A 23,730-nucleotide genomic window follows, 5' to 3' on the forward strand; every position below is an offset into this window, starting at 1 on the left:
AACGAACTCTCCGTAGTTGCTAAGTGGCAGGAGGGATGAGGGGTCAGGGGAGAGAGAGGGGGGTTGGAATGTTGTTACCAGGGCTAAACTGGCAGTGGCCCTTGCTTTTGAACTCGAATCACCCATTGACAAAACACTTCACCGACGTGATTTTGCTGTTAACTGTATATTCGATATTTTTGTTTACGTTACACTGAAGACCATATAGGTGCTGATATTGCTTTTTGAAAACTTATACAAGAACAACTTGTGAAGATTATTACTATAAGCAGTGACGGATTAACACCTACTTACGTCATAAGCCAAAGTTTGGGATTACTCCCCACTTGTTCCGACTTAAATTATAATTAATTTTGAGTAACTAATGGTAGCTGACGTGTTTGTAAACAAACTGTTATCTCATCAATCTACGTGAACTAGTTACTACCAGTTCAAAATTACTAAGCTGCCAATAGGAGTAGTTTTAATGTGAAGATTAGTCTTGCAGCTCATTGTACAGTATAAGAAAGGCTTTACGTTTCAAACTCCATAAGAAGCATAGTGAGACAAGTAATGGTCACGGGAGAAAATGTCCATCTCCGAAACCACTTTAGAATCACTGAATTTGATGTCATTTATTATCTTGTTACTGTGTAAAGCTGAATATAACGTGAGTGGCCTTAGTATTATCAGACCCAAGATACCAAGGACAACCACAGTTCCACCCTTGCAAGTGACCAGGTGAATCAGACTTCAAGCAGCACTAGACTTTAGTTTTAGGCATTTAATTAGGCAATATAATCAGAGGACCAGCGGTCACACTCCTATTTAAACTTCTGCCTGCGGGTCTTTTAAATTCCTGGTCCCTCGGTATAAATCTGTCAAATTAAATCATGGACATTACACAACATTAGGCACCCCAAAATCGGTCTTAGCAAAACACAGAAAACCGAACGTACAATAACGTTTTACAAAACAAAAATACTAGAGAAATTGTTATAATACTATCTATGGATAACCGAAAAAACTTAGAAATAATCAAGAAAGAAAATGTCTTCAAACAAAGAAGGCAGCATCTGATTATCAAAAAGTGGCAGTCTGATAAAAACAATCATATTGATAACTGATTGGTAATACCGATTTAAGGTTCAACCACAGAGTAATAAGGTATATACATATTAATACATGTAGCTTATCACATTAGATCAACTGACAACGATGGTTTCTGTAGAAGTTGGAAATCACAGAAGACTCATGGGAACCACTCTTGACAGCGCGAGCCGACGGCAAGGCCTAATCCCTAATACTGTCATTGGCAGGCCTAGAATAACAGGCGTGCAGCACTAGACAGTTGAACTACAGAGTAATAAGGTATATACAGAGTGCTCGCGACATAGGGAAAATTGATTAGGCCAGAGCGGCGACGACAGGGGTGGTGGCAGCTCGCGGACCGTCTCGCTCGAGCCCTATGTTGCCACTTCGTGCGCGCTCTGAACTGTAGTAGAGAAAGAATCTGAGTCGGTCGGCCCGGCACTCGGCTTTCTCTCAAACCCCTAGCCCTGTTGTTACGTTACTACTCAGCAAGCGCTTGCTTCCTGTCTGTTTTGTTCTGCATTTATATGCACCTATTTAACTTGCTTTACAACAACTAAAATTGCGCTAAATAAGTGAGTAGTAAACTAATTAATTATTAAAAACGGGAAATTACATACAGGAGCAGTATTGGAAGAAAAACATAAAATTCAACAAAGAGTTTACTGTGTTTGATGTCAATAACTGTGTTTAGAACAATTATTTCACAAATAATAAAATGTCCTTCATAAAATTGTACATTCACAATACTATTTGTTTCCTATAAAAATACAATGTTTAGAATTATTGTTAGCAGATTTATCATGAATGCCCTTTTCACGAGAATACGATTATTTAATAAATATTATACATTATGTAGTAAGCATTTAACAGTTAAAATGTGGTATTTTAAGTAATGTAAGACTAGAAACTCTATTTAGAAGAAATTACGTAATTTCACACAAATAACCATCAAATCGAACATAGTTAGAATAAAAATACTCAAAGGAATCCAAATCAAGATGTAAATACAGCTATTAAATGCAAAATTTCAATAATAACAACGATTGCAACATTGAAAACAAATAGAAATATAATACAATGTGATCTGTTAATGTTACAATTAAGATTCAGTGTCTACTTTAAACCGATGAATCGTTGCACAAATTTCTATTGATGGTCGATAAAAAAATAATATCCTATTATAGTAAACTATAAACAGCCAAATAAATTATTGTAAAACATGAGACATGAACTAAAATTTACACATATAACCCTTTTTTATACCTACGTTTACAATAATACCCTGTATAATTACGCCGTTTTTGAACAATTTAAATATAAAATACTGCTAATTAATGGTATGCTTAAGTAGAAATAGTGTTGAAACTGGAAACTATACGATGACATTAACTTTCTAATATTGGAAAATAGATGTGCGTTTACAAAAACATTACAACTAATACTTAAAACTAACACATACCAGGCAAAAATATAACACGTTAAGTTTGTCTAGAGCACTCTTTTTCGTAGAATGACCTGACCACTTGCACTGCTTATGAACTAAAATTTTAAAAAATGACTTCATCACAAAGTCACTATGCTGACACGCACTGCACATTATAGAGTCAAATGAAACCACTTTGTCTGTTATGTTTACTAGTCTTCGAACAAGATTTAACTTATGAGCCGATTTAGGGTATTTCATCTTAAACACCTTAAATGCAGCATCGACTATAAGTCCCACTTATAGATCAATATTGATCTATAGGATTTTATTGGCTTTTGGATAGGTGAATTTCAAAATATGAATTTAATTACATATTAATATATAGCGATCCGCAAGCTTCCCCAAAACACTCTTACTGTTGGATTTCTATTGAACCCACCCCTTTGACGAATAGAGGAGAACAAGTTTTCAATTGGATCTTGGTTTAGCCTTGATGTTAACAAATATCGACATCCTTCATGCTCAAATAGTTGTAGCATTGCATTTATTGTTAGTCTGAATCCTTTGAAGCATTGGTGGTTCTGGATATTTGGCATTTAATTTTCGCAAATCCTTAAACAATTTCAACCCTTCCATTAATAAGTTTCTTGTGTGACTGTCAGTTTTGCTTGATCCACATCGGTCAGGATTTACTGTTTTTAGTTGTTTGCTGTTCATGGCATCGTAAATAGAGTTAATTTTTTCTAAGAATTCAGCGGTATCTGAACCCGTTTTGCTGTTTATTTGCTGGGTTTTAACAGCGGTTTTGATAGCGGCACTTGTTGTATGGCTGAAAACTTAAGCAGCAAGTGACACAGACATTTTTTCAAAATTGTTTGGCCATATGTGTGCTTGCGTAAGTTGATAAGCTGATCTCGTCGTTGAACTTTTGCACTCTATTTCTAATGTCACTAAAAGATATAACCTTTTCTCGAAGACTAAAATCATGCGTTAAGAGATTGATGCGCAGTGATTTTAATAAATGGGGTGCGTCATAAAGTGCAAACACTTTATTTTGGTTTGTGGTTAAGAAGTATGGCTTATCTTCTAAAATGCCTAATTTTCTAAAAGCTAAAGTATTTCTTGGGCACTGATCACACACTACTGCTTTAACACAAAGGCCAGTTTCAGTTAACTTCTTGACGCAATCTTCAACCATTTCTTTTGTAGTATCTGACGATAATCCAGATTCTGATATGAAATATGCTATGGGTAACTTCCACTGGTAATATAGACCTCTAATCATAAAGACTGAAGCCTGACTACCCATTGCTGGTTTTCTTTTCTTTCCTCCATATCTTCGAATCCTTCTATCAAATCATATCTGGGAGAATATTCCAATGTCATTTTTATTGACATTTCGTCAAACATGAGAACGCAGGCTTTCTCCATATCTGACATGGTAGAGGCTTTTGTTTTAATTTTTGACATTGAACTTTTGTTAAGGCCAGTCCGGAACATCTCATTACTCGAAAGCCACTTCCTTACAGTGGACATGCCTGGAAGAACGATATTTTTTAATAAATATCTGTACATAATAAACATCAGGTTATGATTCGATCGACCGAAAAATTAATATTCCGGATGCTAACATCATTTGGCTAGTAAAAGAACATATAGTAGCTACAAATCAAGAACTTGACAGTCAAATAATGAAAAAATAAACTTGAACAAAATTTTTCTAGAAGATTTCTTGAAAAATAACTGTGAAATTCAAACGTCAAATAACAGAATTTTTTAACACTTGCGTATCTTCTCCAGTTACAACTTTCTGTTTTAATAAATGCTATGTTATACTACAACACGGAAGTCATAATACAATTTAATAAAAAATAGTAACATATTACTAAAACATACCTCTTACTTACTAATACTAACACGCACTCTTATATTGATTTACATTATGAAGTTGAAATAATAACAAGTAATTAATAACGATAACACTTGTAGTGAATATTGTGTATACCTTGTTTGTTATATATATATATATATATATATATATATATATATATATATATATATATATATATATATATATATAGTGTCAGATTCTTCTCGCATTGAATTAATAAATAATACATTTGCTCGTTACTGATTTTTCTATCTCAGTATATATAAATGTCATATTTAATGTTTAGGTCAGTGCTCCAAAAGCTGTAACTAATCCAGGACTACTTAAGAAAAGCAATGCAGTCTTAACTTTGTACCTACGATGCTATAATTTATAATTAGTGGTTTAATTCACAGAAAATACAGTACTAATGTTTGAGACCAATCATTATTTCTGTATAAATCTTATAGTTGCCAATTTAGAAATAACCAATACTGTAACGGGTCAGTCAGTTTATCGAATGTTGTGCAATATAACTCTATGCGGCTTCTCTCATTACATTTATGCCAAGGAACTTTAATTTGAAAGGCTGTTACTGATATTTCAGTTCCTTATCCGAAGGCACAGTGAGCTGAGCGAGACAGATTGGGACACAGGGATACTGGCCCGCTTCATCACTCCCCCCCTCCCACTCCACACCCGCCGCCCGTCGGGGCACGATATGGCAACGTCCGCTGGGACACAAGCTTACGTCGCGCTCTAAAGCGGACAGTTCACAAAACAGCCCAAAAGTTGTTAACACATGAAAGCATGGGCGCGAGCACTCTGTATATACCTTATTACTCTGTAGTTCAACTGTCTAGTGCTGCACGCCTGTTATTCTAGGCCTGCCAATGACAGTATTAGGGATTAGGCCTTGCCGTCGGCTCGCGCTGTCAATAGTGGTTCCCATGAGTCTTCTGTGATTTCCAACTTCTACAGAAACCATCGTTGTCAGTTGATCTAATGTGATAAGCTACATGTATTAATATGTTTACTTGATTCTGCTACTTGGCATTATATTTAATTCAATTAATAAATTAAATTAATAAATTATGTTAATTAATCATAATTTCCAAAAATTAATCTAAAAAGTACTTAGTAGAATATTACAAGGTTTAAATACGCCACATTACGATGTTAAGTTTCATCCAAAATTTAAAGTCTACATATTATCTCATGACATATTTTGCCACATCATACAATCAGACATTAGTTCATTCAATCTGGTATTCGTGTTTAAATAATTTTCATTCTCACAACAAGTCACAATAAAATTATGTATTTATTGGGCTAGTTAGACTACACGTGTTAATTTGTCATATATTTGAATCTGTTATGAGTGCATTGAGTTTGTTTACAAATTTATTTATTCTAATAATTACTAGTTTCCATCATGGTTACCTATAACACCAATTTTAAAATATTCGCTAACACTCAGCCAAATCCCAAGTAGTGACATGCACAATCATCAAACACAGTGTTCATTATAGATAAATGAATCTTCATGCACATCTTCAAGTCTATAAGTCAGTTCGTTTTCGAGATATCATGCGGACAGACATGCAGAAATGAATGTTTCCAGCCCTATCACTATATCCTTCGCTAAAGCTTAGCCAACAAGAGCCAACAATTTTAAATAAAGTTGAAAACAAAACTGACTTTGCTTTAATTAAGTGAAAGCAGAGAGCTATTGAAATTCGTTGAATGGAACCCAACTAAACACGTACATTTTATGAAAGAAACTGCAATGTAAATAGGAACGATTCAACGAAGACCAATTACCTGAGGGTAACAACTCAAAGCTTTAATGATCATTCAAAACGTAATTGATTCTACTTTAATGTTGTATAAACTTTCAATAAGTTTAAATAATAAGGCCCAGTACACATTTCTTTCAGTGATGACTGGATTTGTTTTATAACAAATTATAGATCCAAAAATATACTTTCCTGTAAAAATATACTGTTTTCTGAGGTCTTGATAAATAAATATACTGTTCCTTTTTTGTTAGAAGCTTCCATTTTTATATAACTAGTGGTTTTCCATGTATTTATAGCTCTTTAAGTAATATTTACTTTATATAAACGTATTTTCTCTTTGATCAATGTTCAAATTTTACGCATTTGCAAAAATGTCATGCGTGTGGAATTTCATATCTCTATCGAAAATCAATAAAAACTATGTACTTATGACTTTTTTTTTTAATATCCCTCTCGTGAAGCGGCATAATCGGAAGAAAAGTAGATTTTATGTTTGGCTATCGAAGTATAAAATTGAAAAAGGATTATTAGTTTATTTATACAATGATAGTATGACAACTCTTTATTGGTTGACATGTTACTATACGTATAATACTTAAAACATTATAAACATGAAACTTCAATGTGAAACTTTAAAGGCTTAAATAGTTATAAGTATATCAGTAATATTAAAAACGTGGACTTGGTTTGGTTGCGAACAGTTACAAATTACGTTTGTAAACATACGGATTATCTTGTATTGCTTATACGTTACCCTATACTTCTCAAAACATTGTACATTAAGTATAAAGAAACCTTACGAAATATTTAAACAATGTAGGAAGATACATACTTTTATCAATTACACGATATTTATAACGCCATTTACCGTTTTACTCTAAGATGCATAATATCTCAGATATAACCATTACTTATTTTAACTTTGAACGGTCGTCATCTTGAAACTTTAAAAGGTTAAAATATGACTAAGTTTATTACTGTGTGTTAAAAACAGTTTTTATGTATGTTGTGAAATGGTCTAGATAAACATTTTGAATGAATGTAAACCGCAGATAACATTTAATTTGAACCAATAAGAAATTATGAGAATTATCATTTTTACAATATAGAATTATATTATAAAAGCCTATATACAGTATAATATAGATTTGATTATTACAGTAGCTATGTGTTCTGGAGGCCCTGCTCAGCGAAAATTCAAACAAAATCTCTCGGGAATTTCGCCATGAGAGATATTGCAACAAGCAGATTTCTATAAAATTTATCTAAAACAAACAGTCAAAGGTAAAACCAAGCTGAAGAAATCTTTTTGAGAAAATACTATTTATTGTTATTGTTGTACAACTAGCGACCTCTAAAAGTAAGTAACGCTTAACTAAGATACTGAACTGCACATGACTGTACTGTACTTCTATAGAATCCTGCACTTGACTGTACTGAGAATACAACAGACCGGATGTTGTATTGCGGCTGTCAGATGATAAATGCATGACGCGGTCGTCAGCCTGCTGGTTAGCCTTATGGTGGTGTCAGATGAATTTATAGTGCCTTTACATTGTCAAGGGGAATATTGTGTTCTCAAACGCTTGCCAGGTTATGTCAGAAAACTGTGTCAAGGAGGTCACCTCGTGTGCAGAGAACAGAAATATATTGAAACACATGTTAAGGAAATAAACTATACGAGAGAAAGGTCCGATAAAGCCATTCATTAACTGACAAAGTATATGTAAAAAAACAACAACAATATTGTAAATTATTTAAAACAATTATAAACACTGTTTTGTCAATATTTCCCGGAAGTTGATGGCATATTACAACTAAAATTGTAAAGTTTCTTCTATGATTCTTGTCCGACATAAACAAATAGTCATTTATTTTAACACGAGTTTACCTATTACTAAGTTATAAAAGTTAAAGTTTCAAAAACTTTGTTGAACATTGTAACAAATATGAATGTGCCTTGCATTTATCCACACGAGAAGATTAATTTCTACAAATATTGCACTACTTTAACTATTGCTCAATGACCATATAACGTATTAAAGGTTTAGAATCCAAGCTTCTGAAACTAGTGATGTGCAGAATGATTGTGTACGGCCTGTATACTAATGTTACAACATAACTGTATAATATTGTTACAACATAACGACGATTAATAATTAGAACGGATTGTTAGTTAATGGTTAACGGACAAAGGACATTAATAGGCTTAAATTATAACCGAGTTTCTAAACATTAAGTTATTGACCTAATTGTACTCACTAATTCAATTGGCGATTAACATTGCCACACTAACTGAGGGTTGAAAACCGACACTCTAGCGTATTTCTGAGTTTGTGAATATGGTGAGGAAATAAAGCAGCGTATTTTTTAAATTTACGAGATGATTATAATTAATTTACACTTCATGGAAGGAACAAGCTTTTACACTGACTGCTCGTATTTCTCAATCAATTAAGAATATATTTACCAATGATTCTTGTGGGTGGGGCTGTATTGAAATCCAACACAACCAATAGGACTAAAGTCTTTATCACTCATTGAGCACAACATCAATACATAAGTGGAATCTGAAAGACTTTGAAGACTTAATTGTTGTAGATAAAATGTTATGAAAGACAACTTACATTGATTACTCCATATTAAAATTGTGTAGTAATTAAGATAACTGTAATGTTAATACAACAGAGATACAATAAGGAATGTTCAAAACGCGTTAACACAAAATGTAATTTACATTAAACCAGCGTAAAGTTAAGTTCTAAGACTAAAGAATGTTTTGGTCAGTTTCTGGAGGAAAAATGTGTAATTAAAATTCCTCAGGACTGCAGGAAAGACATTAAAATGTATCCAACGTGTTTAAAACAAACCCTCAACTAGCACTTCCACTGTAATGTTTAGGCTTCTAATTCCAGTTTTTGCTAACAACATACACAGCTAAAACTCACCTAACATTATTAGTTTAACATTAAATTATACATTAAAATACAAATATGATTCACAGTTCTGTTCATCTCCACCTTTTTTCGTCTTAGCGATGACCAATTAGTAAGTAACCTCAATCACGTTTCTTTAAATTAAAATTTATTTTAATTACTCCTTAGATATAATTAAAAATAATTAAGTAACACTAGTTTTATCAAAACGTACATTTAATTTGTAGCATTTAAAGAGGGAAATAGGCGATTAAAAATTTTTAAATACAGTAATGTTAAATTATAAAATACAGAAAATTGGTTCCTGATGCTTCGTTTCCACATTGCATGCGGCTCGCCAAAGCTGCGCTATTGGGGCTTTTCCATACTACATACAGCACGAAAAATGGACCAGTACGCATAATATATGCCCTTTACCACATCTGACTTAATCTGTGATTTACGCTACGTCAGTCATAATCCGTGGAGTTACCTTTCAGAATGAATCGAGAAGCTAATATTATTGGTTTGACTCAAAATATTATAATTTGTGACATCGGAATGAAAACAGTTGTTTACAAATTACTTGCGGAAGAAGTGAAGTGCTTGCTGGGTACGTGAACATTCACTTTTTAAATACAGAGAGAGTCTAAACGTCACTTCCTCGACAGTATGAATTCTGTACTGTATTTTAATAACACAGATTTAGAAAACGATTACAAGAACATGGAGTCATTTGGATGTCTGGTGTCGCAGGATGCCGTTAACGTGACCTCCAGTTGTCGTAGAATCCAAGCGTCGTTACGTCGTACGCAGTTACTCGACACTGGTAGGATGCGCCACATGGTCTTTATAAGTGGTCAGTAGCCGGACTGCATAGAATAATCACGACTATGCAGGGTTCTCTCCGCTAGCTATTTCAATTTCATTTAGGGGGAAATATAATCACCATAGCCGAAGGGCTATGATGTAAAAAGTTAAATAGTTCATGCGGAAATCAGGTGATCCAATTATATCACGACTTACCATTTCATATAATGCGCGCGCGCGCGCGCGTGTGTGTGTGTTTTATTAAGAGAGACAAATTCTTTAAAAATCGTGTCGTTGACTGTCTGTCCGTCTGTGTGAAAACTCACAACTGTATTGATTTTGGGGTGAAAAGGTCAGAGTGTACCAAGATTTTCTCTAAAAAGGTTAAAGGCCTATGCGCCTAGTTGGTATGCAATACTTGCAGTACAACGGAGAGTTAGTATTGCAGGCACCTGATAAAAGGCGCTAAGATCAGCCGGGAAAGAGTTGCAGTCAGTTCAGAAAAAACTTTCAATATGTCGTGTCCATCGATACTCCGATGTATCGGTTTATTTTGAATCCTGTAAGGACAAAAGTTAGATACTTCTTCTATCAGGAAGTCTCGTACTCTTGATACACTCGTTTATGAGACTAAACATCCATTTGTATATAGGAAAATGATAAAACATGGATAAATAGATATAAAGTCTATTTTTATTGCTGGCTAGTCTCGAAATAAGAAAGATCGACAAAGGATAAAAATTGGATACATGTCCCTACTGTTATTTAGTTATATTATATTATAAGAAAAGAGAGGAAACTACAAGTATTTTGTTTAGTACGAGAATGGAGGAGTTTACAGGTGGTAGTGCACTTACGCAGTTTACGACTCGCAAGTTACTTGCAGCCTATTGTCCGAGTTAGGGCACTTAGAACCTGTCTGCTACTTGCTTGACAACTTGCAACTTGACTTCGGACCGAATCCAATGAACGTCAATTACCATCAGTTCAACGTGCAGTTGGTCATGATCAAACAAGTTATAAAAATAAAAGCTATAACATATTCCCAATGAAAAGGCCGTGTACAATATACAGTCTACTTAGTATTCGGCTCATAATTTGTAATTTAATGTACTAATACAACTAAAGTAATTATACACCAGAGGGCATTCTGCCTAACTGAACCAGAATCACTTTCCAGTGATCACAAATTTCTCAAATTAAGCCCATTATGTAAAGGTTAGTATAGTTCCAATTTGCTGTAATACAAACCCGTTTTCAAACTCAGCAATAAGATAAGTTACATCTTTTTAGTTATATCGTGTAACCATATTGCTCTGATTGTTACACTTATAATACAACTTAACTTCAACACTTCTTGCAACTTGAAAACTTACTTTGCCCAATATAAGAATATCATAATAAGTGGGCACAAAACGTAATTAATATTTATGTAATTTGTTATTACAATACAGGCTTCTTGGATCATTATCCACAGAAAATCTAAAAGCGTTAATTTCATTTTAATTCATACAACATAATTATTTAATATAAAATACTACTAAATTCAATAAACTTAACAAAAAGGAAAGTTTCTTATAAAATTATAATTACCCCTACTAGAGACAGCTAAGTAGGAAGCGTTGTCAGCGCGGGAATTCGAGACTCGCGTTGATCCTTGCCTCCAGCTTAAAAGAAACTTTTTGCAGTTGCTAAGTGGTAAGCTTGGTGATTGGAGGAGGGGATGGTAGAGAGGAGGGGATCTTGTTACCAGGATTAATATCGTACAGCACTTGCTCTTAATGGTGCAGCTGGCATTGATAACTTCATTACAGTGGCATTTTTAATATCTCAGCACAGATTTTAAAATGGGAAAACGAAGTCTGCACTTTTACTTGTGATGCAGTGAAAGTGTTGTTCAATTTTTGTAAAAACCATGTTTGCATTTCCATGTATGATTATTAAGAATTTATTTTTGTATAATGTTCTCACAATATAAAAGTTCATTAAAATGATTCCACATCCCAAATTTAATTTAATGAATTATTCACCTAATCACAAGCTGTACAGTCTATGCTAGATGTTATAGTCAGAGAAATGGTTTTAAAACTTATATTTCATAATTATAGTCTACAATATCAGAATTCCTGTAGTTGAATTTCAGATAGTAAAAATTATATAAATCACTGATTCAAATCGGGTTATAATTAAAACATATTTGAAAAGTTATAGCCATTTTAAAAGGACACGTTATGCATGAAAGGATAGATTAAATTTAGAATAACTCAAAACTTTGTATAAAAAGGTGAAGCAGTGTACTACTTTGAATTCAAAGGGAGCCCTTGGGGACGCAGAAAAGCTTTTGAGGGTGGAGTGGAAAGGCTTCTGCAGCCTTTTCTTCCTCTCAATGAAATCTGCATAAAAATGTAAGTCTTATCTGATAACAGAAGCAGCCTCTACAACGCTATAATGTTATATAACTTATAATAATGTTACTGTTTATACAAGTGTATCCACTCTATGTACAGGGTGTTTCTAAAATATATGTACACAAACGTAGACAATTGTTCACAGCAGTATAGGAAATCTGTAATTAGTGTTTGCTATGAGAAGCAGTTTGTCGGTCAACTATCTGTTAATATAGACTAAAACAGCAAAATGTAGCACAAACTTAAAAAATGAAAAAACACAATTTTCTTGTTTGGATTGTTTGCAATGCGCAAGCGCATTAATAAATTACATAGTATAAAAGTAACACAGACAGATCGCATGTACAGTCTTTCTTTAATTGTATGCTGTTCAATAAATTTCAAGATAATTCTTTTCCATGTGATAATTACGTCAAATTGTCAAATTCTTGCAACTTATTTAAAAATTTTCTTCGATTATTTTAAGGTTATTTCAAAGTGTCAACAGAGAGACAGATCCTAGTTGACTTCCTTGTGGCACCCCAAAGATTTAATTTTCTATCACTACAAATCGTAGTGTGTTTTCAATACTGGAAATCTCTATATTGCTAAAAGAATAAGTACTGCTTATGTAACTAGATCAAACTTTCATAACTTTACAAAAAAAGTGTGGGTTTGTACGAATCGGGAAAATATTTGTTCAAAAGCCATAGAAGAGACATGTATAATATATTTTAGGTATGTTGTTTTAAACAATAAATATTTTGATATACTGTATTTTATAGAAGACAGAATCTAAAATAAGGTTGGTATCGGTATGATTTCTGATACAACGCGTACTATTTTAATAATTACTGTATTCCAAAAATAAAAGAATTTATGTAAAGTATTAAACCCGTTGCTCAGGGTTTTTAAATCAATCACTTGTTAGCAACTATAACCCTATAATATTGTCACCATAGATTCCCTCATCGGTTTCAAATCAATCAATAAATTCTTAGTGAAAAGATCATAATCACAGAAGATCGGAATATAAATGATAATGAAACAGGTGATTATTAATTTGTACAATGAGAACTGTTTGCAAATACCTACTAAACTGCCGCGGTTACTCGCGTATTATAGAGTTATCACACCACACCATTGCATGCTAAGTTGTTCCTCCGAGTTGTCCAGAACTCCTTTGTTTAACTTTAATTCGAAACACATTCTAAGGTTGTATAAGCTTCAGCTGTTTAATGAATGAGTAGGCTTAAAAGGTTTTTATTTCGGACATGTAATGCTTCCCTTAAATATGAATACATAGTATTAACTGAAAGAAACGGATTACATAAAAACCAACACATTTTATTACATTTGTTATTTTCAAAACTTTTGTGTAATATTACTTTCAACACGATGACGATGATAATGGTTTCGATAAATAATAGTATGATTGGTTAATACTTTTATAAACTTTAATTAGTGAGTGTTTGGAAGTCAAATGGAAATTCATCTCAATGGAATAGTTTAATAGTTTCACACAGATAATACAAACCTTTCTGGTATTGAAGGCTATGAAGTATATTTTGTACAAAAGAACGCTAGAAAATTTACCTTTGTTTTTATATAATTAATTTAATATTAATTTATACTTTATCTTTAGGAGAAATACACAATTTTACTTAATTTTTCCCCTTAAAACTACTCCACAATAAACATTGGTGGATATGATTTCAGTAAAGTGCATATGATCTGCTTATGAACGTAATGTCGACTGATCCTTAGAAGAGATAGTTACCATCCAGGGGCCAAGGAAACTAAGGCGGTTACGTTTTAACTGGATTCCAAACCATTAAGGTATTTACCTGATCATCTTTACTTGTCAATCTAATTTTAAATGTCAACATGACTTGAAACTCCATCATTTATCAGATAACAATTTTAAAATAAAGTTCTCAAACTATTTACTTATTAAGGCACTCAAAAATATGGAGTTTTTAATTAATTTCATTCTTAAAATGTTATTGTATTCATCATACTCATTAGGCCGTAGATCTGGCAGATCAGAGGCTAAAGCAACAGGTACTAAAATAAAACGAACTGAAAAACAATTAGTTTATAGTCGGTTACCAATTCATCATTTTTAATTTTTAATGCATTATCATCTTTTACGGACTCTTTTCTACCACGTAAAATATGAACAATTTTCCATTGGGCTTTCGAATTATTACTTAATTTCTGAAATGAGTTAATCAATAATTAAACTTTGTTGTTGCAATCTATATTTTAATATTATATCTAAAAATCAAATTATATATATATTTTAAGTAAGGGATTATCTACAGATCCTATTACATATTTTCACTGACAGATACCACATTGATACACGGGATATTCTAATAATTTAAATATAAAAGGACTTTTTCTAGTTCATATTATTTTCGCTGGAAGACATGCAAATTGTTCATATACCTTATCGTGCCTACATGGTCGGAATAAAACCATAAGTGGCATTTTAAATTAGCGCTCAAGCGACCCGTCACTACCTTCAACTCGACTGGTCTTGCTAAGTAATCCTAACACAACACAGCCCAATATATTCTAGTGCTCAGTATTATTTGAGAGTTTATAATTTTTCACATTTTTGTAGAAGATAATACTGATATCGTAATAAAGTCACATGACTAAATGAATTCGAATCGTTAAGAATTCCAAAAAACGAAAAAGAATCCAAACCAAAAGAATCAGCAATTAAGACCGATAGTTTATTTAATTCTACCCTTCTGATTATTTGAAAGATAAGAATAAGGACTGATCTGAACTAGGGCGGAACTAGTATTTTCGTACAAAGTTGACGTTAGTAGCTAGTTGACAGTTACCTCAAATACTTTATTTACGGAAAATATTGACTAATATTGCTACTGAACTATAAATTGTATTTATTTGCAATTATTACCGATGTTTAGTAACTAAACATTAACTAATTGAAACAGATGAATATTTACTCAATTTATAATTAAGGCTGAATAAAGCATGAACATATAATTTAAAAGTAAAATACATCTTTCAAATAGAATAATTTTAGTAATACCGCTTATAGCTTTTACATTCAACAAGAAAACAACTGAGCGATGCTTTTACAATTTTAAAGAAAATACGTTGTAGACTCAATGGATCCTGTGGGAATGTACGGTGCTGTTTAATATTAACTAGGCAGGGTTCTTTTCCTTTCTTTCTTTATAAAATTAACTACAGAAAATTGTGTTAATGTGTTAATATCACACAGACGTGATATATGCATTTTGATAATATAAAAATAACAACAGTTATAAACTGGATAGGTTATGATAAGAATGTTACCATCATAATAATATACTGTATATGATGATAAACGTAAAATTTAAGAATATTTAAAGTTGAATCTGTTATTCTTTTTATCTTAAATAGTGTTATTAATATTACTGAAAGCGTGTTAATACAGAAATTTGTCAGTACTTTTGTCGATTTTCAGCTGGCCTCCTCAAAAAAGTATTACCATACGGAAAAAAATTGAATAAATTATAAATGTATTCTAGTTATGTTAGAACACAAACCCTAGTCAAAGCATGATAAAACTACAGAAATCTAACATTCTGTGTAACATACGTTGTTTGTCTTAATTATGAAAAAGTAATCCTACAAAATCACATTGATTATAATAATAAAGTTGTGAGTGATTAGTGTGGATTGACAATAAAACCATTTTTGAAATTTAATGAAGAAATACACACAATTAACTATGTAAAAGTGTACAAGTTTAGTATATTTTGGGAAGTATTATTATTCGGATTTTAATTTATATAGAAAGTCATAAATTGTAAAAACGTGCTTTGGGGAATGAAAAGGTAAACAATAAAGATATCGTGAAGTAAAAGATCTTGACAACTCGTCTCCCAGGCCGACGTCGATATGGGAGCGACAGAGCGGGTAGAAGTGGCCGACTCAATTATGTACATCACGGGACGGCCCCTAACCGCAACATATCCTCGTACAGTCCGCGTACAGTTCCGCCCTGTGCATTATAGAACATCCACACAAAGTAAAACTTCAGGTTGAAAATGTACATTTACATCACCTCTTTTACAACACCTCTGTTTACTGCAGGAATGTAACTCCTTATACTCATTGCCCTACTGAGATTTACAAGAGAAATTTAGTTTCTGTACATTAGGCAAACAAATATTCTGGGTACACACTTTGACCTATGGTATATCACGAAAAAGTTAGATAACAACATTTTAGCTGTATTTAATTTTAAGTATATTAATATACAAAGTGACCAACAAAACTTATTAATTTTAAATATTATTATATGATATATTATAATCATATTATTTATATGATAAATTTGATGAAGTTAACTTGAATTCCACATCGATCCGTTTATTAGATCGTTAAATCTACATAATGCTGTTAATTAAGGTGTGGATTAGTATAAGGTCTGCTCACAAGGTACGACTAACTAACTAACAGAGATACAGTAATACATATTTTCTAGCCACTCGAGAGCTAACGCTAACGTTTAGCCAAATAGAATCTCAATTAACCGAAACTCGATCAACGTATTTATAGGCAAAAATGTATGTTATACTTCGTTTAGAGAAAGAAATAACGACCTTATGATAAAATGTAGTATAACATAGAGTATAGAGCATTTCTAATGTAGTGTCGTGTATCTACGTGTATCACTTCATGCTTAACACAAAATGTTCTTTGTACAAAAAGGGCAATTTTGTATATAACTTCGTAACAGAAGTTTCGTTTACACGAATTAACTTGATACCTTCACACATCATTCAGTAGAATTTATCACGTTATGAGCGCTATATTTTCAAATATAATCTTACAAAATCATAACCGTTAAGGTATGTGTCGCCGCTGCGAGATTTTCATTGATCTGTAGAGGTTGTTATTTATCTTCGCCCTTGTTCAAATTTTTCATTGTTACGTGCAACTCAAACTTTGGTACTCTTGTCAGTGATTGTGTTCCTAATTTAATTCACCGAGGTCTTTGAACCTTTCGAACTTTACTAGTCACAGTAACACTCTGAAACTCAATTACTTCGATCCCGACATAACTAAACTTCAGCCCAGTTGATCACAGACTAAATAAGAGATGCAAGATTTTCATTGGTCTGTAGAGGTTGTTATTTATCTTCGCCCTTGTTCAAATTTTTCATTGTTACGTGCAACTCAAACTTTGGTACTCTTGTCAGTGATTGTGTTCCTAATTTAATTCACCGATGTCGTTGAACCTCTCAAACTTTACTAGTCTCAGTAACACTCTAAAACTCAATTACTTTGATCCAGACACAACTAAACTTCAGCCCAGTTGATCACAGACTAAATAAGAGAAGTGACACTCTAAAGTTATAAAAAAATACGAGGTTAAACTTACTACCAATAATTATAGGTCTTAATGCAAATCCGGTTACCAGCACAGTTTGAAACAAGTAAAACACATGTAATAAAATTCGAAATTTATTAGACAATTTCGAGGTGGTTAACCCCAGCGACCAAGGAATGACAAAAACTGACTATGACAAGTACAAGTATAGAAAAATAACTAATATAAAATAATAGTTTTGATATTAAGAAGCTTAATGTCACTAAGTATTGTCTAGAAAATAAATTGTTCGGTAAATTAGTTCTAGTAATGATTATTTCAAATAAGATGATGCAAGTGTTAACTGTTAAAGTGACATTAGACTAAGTAATCGTTGGTCTTTGACAATTGTTGCACAAATAATAAGGTTCTACAAATGTTACAATCTGTACCCTTCATTGTAATATGTTTTTCTTTACTAATACTATATAAATTTACACAACTAAACTATCGTGAAAAAAATTCATGTTTGACATATTGCTTATTTTCAAATACAATACGTATTTACCAGTGTATTGACTAAAATATTTCTTATTCACATTTATAATCGTTAAAATGTTATTTTTAGCCTTATATTGTAATCCGTATGAACTATAATACATTAAAAAAGTCTTATGAAAGAGAATAACGAAGAAAGCTAGTACAGTCCAATGCGAGCACACTCGGACCAACTTCTGACCTTGGTCAGAAAGTACTCGTACTTTAAGCAAGCGGCATTCTTAGCAACCATACGACAGTTGTTTATGAATTTTAGTTGTTATTGCATGTTATATTGCAGCACGTCATACTACTTTTACAAATTTTGAGAAAACACTCCTTACACTTTAGTACCGTAAATGAAACAAGGATTTAATAATAAGTATGGATTTGAGAGAACAAGGTTCATGCAATAATGGTGAACATCGAACTGTAAGTGAAGCTCGGAGTAAATACAGGACAGAAGGGATTTAATAATAAGTATGGATTTGAGTAGAACAAGGTTCATGCAATAATGGTGAACATCGAACTGTAAGTGAAGCTCGGAGTGAATACAGGACAGAAGGGATTTAATAATAAGTATGGATTTGAGTAGAACAAGGTTCATGCAATAATGGTGAACATCGAAACTGTAAGTGAAGCTCGGAGTGAATACAGGACAGAAGGGATTTAATATTAAGTATGGATTTGAGTAGAACAAGGTTCATGCAATAATGGTGAACATCGAACTGTAAGTGAAGCTCGGAGTGTATACAGGACAGAAGGGATTTAATAATAAGTATGGATTTGAGTAGAACAAGGTTCATGCAATAATGGTGAACATCGAACTGTAAGTGACGCTCGGAGTATTCACAGGACAGAAGGGATTTCTGGGAGTATTCGTGAGTATTGCTATTGCATTGTTCAACGGACCTGTCGCATCGTCATGTTACTACATTACTTCAAAGCGGACAAGCACACAGAAGTGTGGTTTGAAGTGTAACATAGCCATACTTTATACTATTGTGTTACTTTGTGCTAGGAAGTAGTTGTTTATTCAAATAAATAGTATTATATATTATTAAGTCAATAATATTCTTCCTTCGAAAGAAAAAAATACTTTTTCTCTTCAATTACTCTTACTATTTCTGTACATATTCAAAGTTTTCCGTACATAATACTCATCTTTCAAATGAGTGTTATGTTCTCTGCGGTTATACAATTTTACACGGTCTTATTATATTTAAATACGTTTACCGATCAAATATCGAAGTGTACTGATACACATACACTTTCATGGCCTACTTTCCACAGCAAAACATATTTTTTGATGTAATGTATATAAATAACTTCAGATTAGTATAAAAACACATATGAAGGCTGGTAATTGAGCTTTTAAGTACAATAATGTATTTTCGGGGTAAATTACCAGAAAAAAATTAAAAAGTGAACAATACAACACTCTCAACAAACAAAGGCATGGAGAAATGAACCGATCCCGCCTTAAAACATAAACCATAACAAAACAACGCTCTCGGGACCCATAACACATTTCCCTTCTGCTTTCCAAAACTGCTCATATTTTACTGTATACCTATGTTTACCGATTTTACTACTGAGAACTACTTACGTATAGCACGCTTTTCTTTAAGTTGCTCTCCTTAAAAGCAACAGAAATTTGTTGAAGGCAACGTTAGAATTTTCGATTATGCGCTACTTATTTAAACATATCTAACATTTTATGTGTTTATAAAATGTAAAGTTAACTATTTTAACAATAATTTAATACTGAGCATTTTCAATGAACCTTTTTAAGTTTACCAAACTAATAAAACAAACGATGTTTAACTTTGTTTTTGATAATATCATCACACAGTTGCAAGTTTTAATCATCTACAAATTTTCACTATATTAGATATTTACTTCGAATGTAAAACAAGTAATTTTAACTCAATGGTCTCAAGTACAAGCTAGATATGTGTCGTAATTCTTGAGAGATCTGGCATTTTTAAACCTCTGGGCACTAAATCGTCTAGTCCTTAACACTGTGGTCTTTGGGTATACAGCTCTCTCTGAACACACATCTTATAGAAGGCTATTCGGTTCATACTATGGTGGTCGTAGGATCACCCTGTTACTGCCCCACCACATCTGCAGGAACCTTCTATACAGTCTGCTCTAACACAGAGTGTCGAGAGATTGTGACCAAATTTGTGACCTAATTAGGAAGAGGAACAGGAAAAGTCCTCGTGGACTGTGCGGATTCCCATAATTATGGCGCGCCGAGTTCAACGCTGGCCACTTTCAACTTGAAAAGCTTTTAACGGTGATACCGCGGTCACCAGTTTCCTAACAATGTAATGGCTGAAGAAGTTAAGTTGATGGTGCTGTTAACCACACGTGAACCGGCCTCTCACCACATCACTGCAGCGGTGGGCGGCGCATCTAGACGAATCGACTATAGAGGATCTAGCCTAACTTTATTACACTACACATATCTCCGTCTATTAAAACTTCCTTCTTTTCGTGGCCTCAGGAAGATTTCCGCCTGTGAGAGTAATGTGGTTTATTAAATTGGAATTGTATTGCAAACATACAAATCTCGATTTTAATTTCTTGGGGGAATTTTACTATCAAAATTAAAGCTTTTAATATCCAAATACGCAAAACGTACGCATTATGAAATTAAATTACTTTAATGGCATCTTTCTAAGTTGAGAGACGAGACATAACAAATTATTTAAATAAGTAACGTTGTGGCCTATACGAAGGTAATGTAGGAAACACGTTGTGGGAACACTCAACAACTATTTAAATAAGTAACGTTGTGGCCTATACGAAGGTAATGTAGGAAACACGTTGTGGGAACACTCAACAACTATTTAAATAAGTAAAGCAGTGGCCTATACGAAGGTAATGTAGGAAACACGTTGTGGGAACACTCAACAACTATTTAAATAAGTAACGTTGTGGCCTATACGAAGGTAATGTAGGGACACGTTGTGGGAACACTCAACAACTATTTAAATAAGTAACGCAGTGGCCTATAAGAAGGTAATATAAACCTATTTTAAAGTTATTTTCCTATCGTTGTTAAAAAAATTGACTAAGTTGGATAAAGGTAATTTAAAATGTTCAAAATGAACTAGGCAAAAAATTACTATACGGTACTATTTTACCAAATCAATTATGGCAATCATTCGTCGACAACTGTGTAAAAATGTTATATAAAAAGTTTGCATATGTCTTGTAAATCTGTCATATAAACAGGCCATATATGGTTCTCATGTTACCGATGGCAAAATGTCATATACCATGTTCCAAATTTTTCTATCATATCTGAAAGTAACTATTATTGCTAATAATTATTTTCACTTTAAACATAAAATATCCATTCAATACTACAGGCGCGTAGCCTAAAGCAAGAAAAGTGTAACGTTTGCACAAGCTCCGTCTGAAAAGGGGTTTGTTGTCCAATACACGTGAGCCTCCGCAAATCCTTTCACACTCTATACTTCCAATACAGAATCTCATAGGCCTTCCCTTCGTACCATACACAATCTTTCCTTGAAAGGTTTACTTTGTTATTACTAACTCGAAAGATTTAAAGTTTACTTTGTCATCTAAAATACTACTTTTGGGAATTTAAGATTATTTGCTAATAGTCTAGCCGATAAAAAGCATTGTACTTTAACTAGTCTTTCGGGGGATCGAAAAGAAGTCGGGAAAAACGGGATAAAAATATAAAATAATATTGTTTCACAGTTTACATTTACACAGCCAGCGTTATACAGCCATATAAAGATAGTTGAAAGTGGCAAAGTTCGATCTTGTTATCTCGTTGGCTCCCACTGATGCAATAATTATTTGTGTGTCTGACAGTTGGTTTTAGTGTGTAAAGCTAAAAGTAAAAAATTAGCAGTTAAATGTTTATCACTTAGTATTTTCACCCTAACAGCAAAAATATCATTTGGTATTGTTTAACATGTTTATTATGTTAATTTCTCTCTTGAAGCATATTCCTCTATAAATTTGATAATAACGTTATGTATGTAGCCGAGCAAATAGATCTCGGCTTAGAAACGATCTCTTTACGTAGACGTAAACAAAAATATTACACGTTTAGTTCCTTTAGGCTTTTAAATGATACTTGAATACGAAAGGAGTATATACTTGGGAGTACGTCAGTTTATTTTTCCCTCGCGAATATTGGGAGCCAGCTATTATCACAATGAAGGCAAGCCAAGGTGACTTCACGATCTAAACAGCCACTGTTCGGTCCCAAGATGCGAATTCTTCCTAAGAAGACAAACGCCAAGATGTCGCAAATCTAATAACTGCGTAACAATAAAAACAAATACCAGACAATACATCTAATGCGAGGGTAGACCATCTTACTATTAGATACGATTGTGGTATAGAAATAGCTGAATCCCGCTAACAAGAAGGTATAGTTTACCCAGCCACTCAGAAACTTCATCTGGTGTAGACAAAGTCTCAACTATTTCTTGACACTGGGATAAAATGAACCCAATGTTTTATTACTATAGCAATCACCGGCTCTACACCTAAACCTAATTGTATGAATCTACTTGCAGCTCAGAGCAAAGTCTCAATTTTAAAATAAAAGAATAAATAAACACATCACCAGTCATAATAATCAGGTCGATTTCCGTTGCCCCTCGTAAGACCTGGAATTTTAGGCCTGAAAAAAAATTCAAGAAAAACTAAAATATTAAGGTAAAAATGTTTTAAAGCAAATTGCAATAGTAGTTCAAAAGACGTTAAAATAGAGTGGATGAAAGGATTGAGCTAAGCTCTTTGTATGGGGTAGTCGAGCTCGTTCAGTTTTATTGGCTTGTTCCAGGGCCTTATTTCATGTCGGCAATACTTCCTTCCTCTTTAGTGGTGGCAGCGAATGTAAAAAATCACGAAAGTACAGGTGCCGTGAAATTATTTTGAAATTTAAAGTTAGTCTATAGAATCCTAAAATTTATTATACTTATATTCATATGGTAACATATAATATTAGCCAATTTCGGTGTAAGCCTACTTATTATGGCTCAAATACTTATACTACTGTATGTAACCTAAGTGTGCTGACTTACCCTACTTTCAGATGTAAAACAATAAATAAACGCTAACGGAAAATATATACTGTAGATTACATATAAATATATATATATATATTAAAGGATCGAAAATTAGATTATATTCTTAAGGTTGTAAAAGCGTTTAGCATAAAGCAAAGTACAACTAACATTGACAGAAATAACAAAGCTTATCTTTGTTTTGATGAGGCTGCAGTGAGCCATAAGGGCTAAATGAGGATAGTGCGTAATAACAAGACCCGTAATCTCAACATGACTGAGTAACACATTTTGTAGCCTTATATCTACATATTTAGTGAAATTGATTTTTAAGTTACGTTCAAGAATAATGTAGCAAATTTGTTGTCCGTAGATCTCAGTTGTGAGCTAAAGGTAGTTGGGGAGTATTGCGTTAAAGGAGCAGGATAATGCTGAAACACACGCCGAACTCTGTCAGTATATAATTGAGTTGTTCGCCTCACCTCAGCACAAA

General features: G+C 33.0%; 1 protein-coding gene across 1 annotated transcript in view; it reads right to left on the reverse strand.

Annotated features, from left to right (window-relative positions):
• The window catches only part of LOC124363408 (alpha-1,3-mannosyl-glycoprotein 4-beta-N-acetylglucosaminyltransferase B), a 134,762-nt gene that overhangs the window by 38,343 nt on the left and 72,689 nt on the right, over positions 1-23,730 (reverse strand). Inside the window, exon 3 of the mRNA XM_046818668.1 lies at positions 5,923-5,932. Within this exon, the coding sequence (XP_046674624.1) occupies positions 5,923-5,932 (10 nt within the window). The remainder of the gene's footprint in view (positions 1-5,922; positions 5,933-23,730) is intronic.

The sequence above is a fragment of the Homalodisca vitripennis genome, chromosome 1 (genome assembly GCF_021130785.1).
Source record: "Homalodisca vitripennis isolate AUS2020 chromosome 1, UT_GWSS_2.1, whole genome shotgun sequence".
Classification (NCBI taxonomy): domain Eukaryota; kingdom Metazoa; phylum Arthropoda; class Insecta; order Hemiptera; family Cicadellidae; genus Homalodisca; species Homalodisca vitripennis.